The 1,449-nt window shown below is 48.2% G+C and overlaps 1 protein-coding gene across 1 annotated transcript in view; it reads right to left on the bottom strand.

Annotated features, from left to right (window-relative positions):
- Positions 1-1,449, bottom strand: part of LOC109471060 (bromodomain adjacent to zinc finger domain protein 1A-like) — a 16,105-nt gene that overhangs the window by 3,759 nt on the left and 10,897 nt on the right. Inside the window, 1 exon segment of the mRNA XM_019770248.1 lies at positions 538-550. Within this exon segment, the coding sequence (XP_019625807.1) occupies positions 538-550 (13 nt within the window).

Here is a 1,449-nt window from a genome sequence, read left to right as displayed (position 1 = left end):
AAGTTAAACTGTGGTGCATGTATGGTCAGGAATACCCCAACAAAAGATCGTGAGGTGTCTTGTTTTAAATATAAGAATGTTGCAGGAACAACGATTCGAAAAGACTTTCCAAGAAGCACACAGAAAATGACCTTTGGTGCCCCTGCGAGTCCTCGCCGGCTCCCTGAGTACCCTGCCTGTGCAGTACTGACAGCGCCACTTGCCCCGGGGGGTGCGGTTGAGCGGAGGGTCTGCACACAGCAGGTGGAAAGCACAGGGACAGGTGTCACACAACACCAGCACACCACCGTCACTACAGATGGAACAGATGTCTGCATGCTCCATCTCTGTAGCCACAGCCTCCTCTTCCTCTTCTTCTTCTGACTCCTCCTCAGACCTGCATTTTTTCAAACCACATTACATGGATCTGACTTTTCAATCCCAATAATTGTTACTCCAGCCAGATCTAAACCTGTTCCATGAAATTTTCATGCCCTTCAAAAGTCGTCCTTAGATTCCCTGGCTCAAATAGATTTAGTACTTACTCCTCTTCATCACTGTCCTCCTGCTCCTCTTCCTCATCACTCTCTTCTTCCTCACTCTCACTTTCTTCATCCTCATCCTCCTCGTCAGACCTGCATGATGATACATACTAGTCAGTCTCAGCAATACACGATAGACCAGAGTTCTACTTCAACAAACTTGTGCCACTTTGACATGGCACAGTGAAAGCCAAAATTACATCCCTCTTATTCAGATATAAGGTAGAGGAGCTTTGCAAGTTGAAGCCAACTGGCAGCTGCTGTTTTTTTTTTTTCATTTTTTGTAGAACCATAGAATTAGAATAGAGAGCTGCAAATTCTCAGACCACACAGTAGCAGAACAGAGGGGAGAAGTATGACACATACTCCTCTTCACTGTCTGATGACTCGCTGTCACTGTCCATCGTGCGGCGCCTGCGTGGTGTCTGCGGTACCGCTCGCTTCTGCATCTGAGGTTTACACGTGTGACAGTACCAGTCACCCTCAGGCACTTTCTACAAGGAAACAACACAGCACAGCACATGTTAGCATCTTCCAGGAACAAGAATGGCTCATCCTTGTCTACTACAGTGATGGAAATAAAATTTGGATGATTTGCTGTCAGAAAGTTCGCACAATGTCATTTACTGCCTCAGCTGAGCCTTGATTTTCTTAGAGGTTCCATTTTCTAAAGGTTGTGAATCATTTCTGTACCTTAAGTGGGGGTTTAAGACAGTACATGTGGTGACCCCGGTCACAACCATCACACAGAAGCATCTTCTCTGCGTCTCCCTTCCTGCGGCACATCCGGCAGCGAGCGTTCAGCACGGACTTGGCCCACATGACGGAGCGGTCCAGCGTGGCCAGGTGCAGGAACACCTGCGGGAGGCTGGTGGAGGACATCAGAGACTCCTCCCACCGCTCCAACACTGTCTTCTGCACCTTGCCT

This window comes from Branchiostoma belcheri, unplaced genomic scaffold (genome assembly GCF_001625305.1).
Source record: "Branchiostoma belcheri isolate BF01 breed outbred unplaced genomic scaffold, Haploidv18h27 scaffold24, whole genome shotgun sequence".
Lineage (NCBI taxonomy): Eukaryota > Metazoa > Chordata > Leptocardii > Amphioxiformes > Branchiostomatidae > Branchiostoma > Branchiostoma belcheri.
Note: the sequence above shows the minus strand (reverse complement) of the source record. Positions and strands in the feature narration are given on the sequence as shown.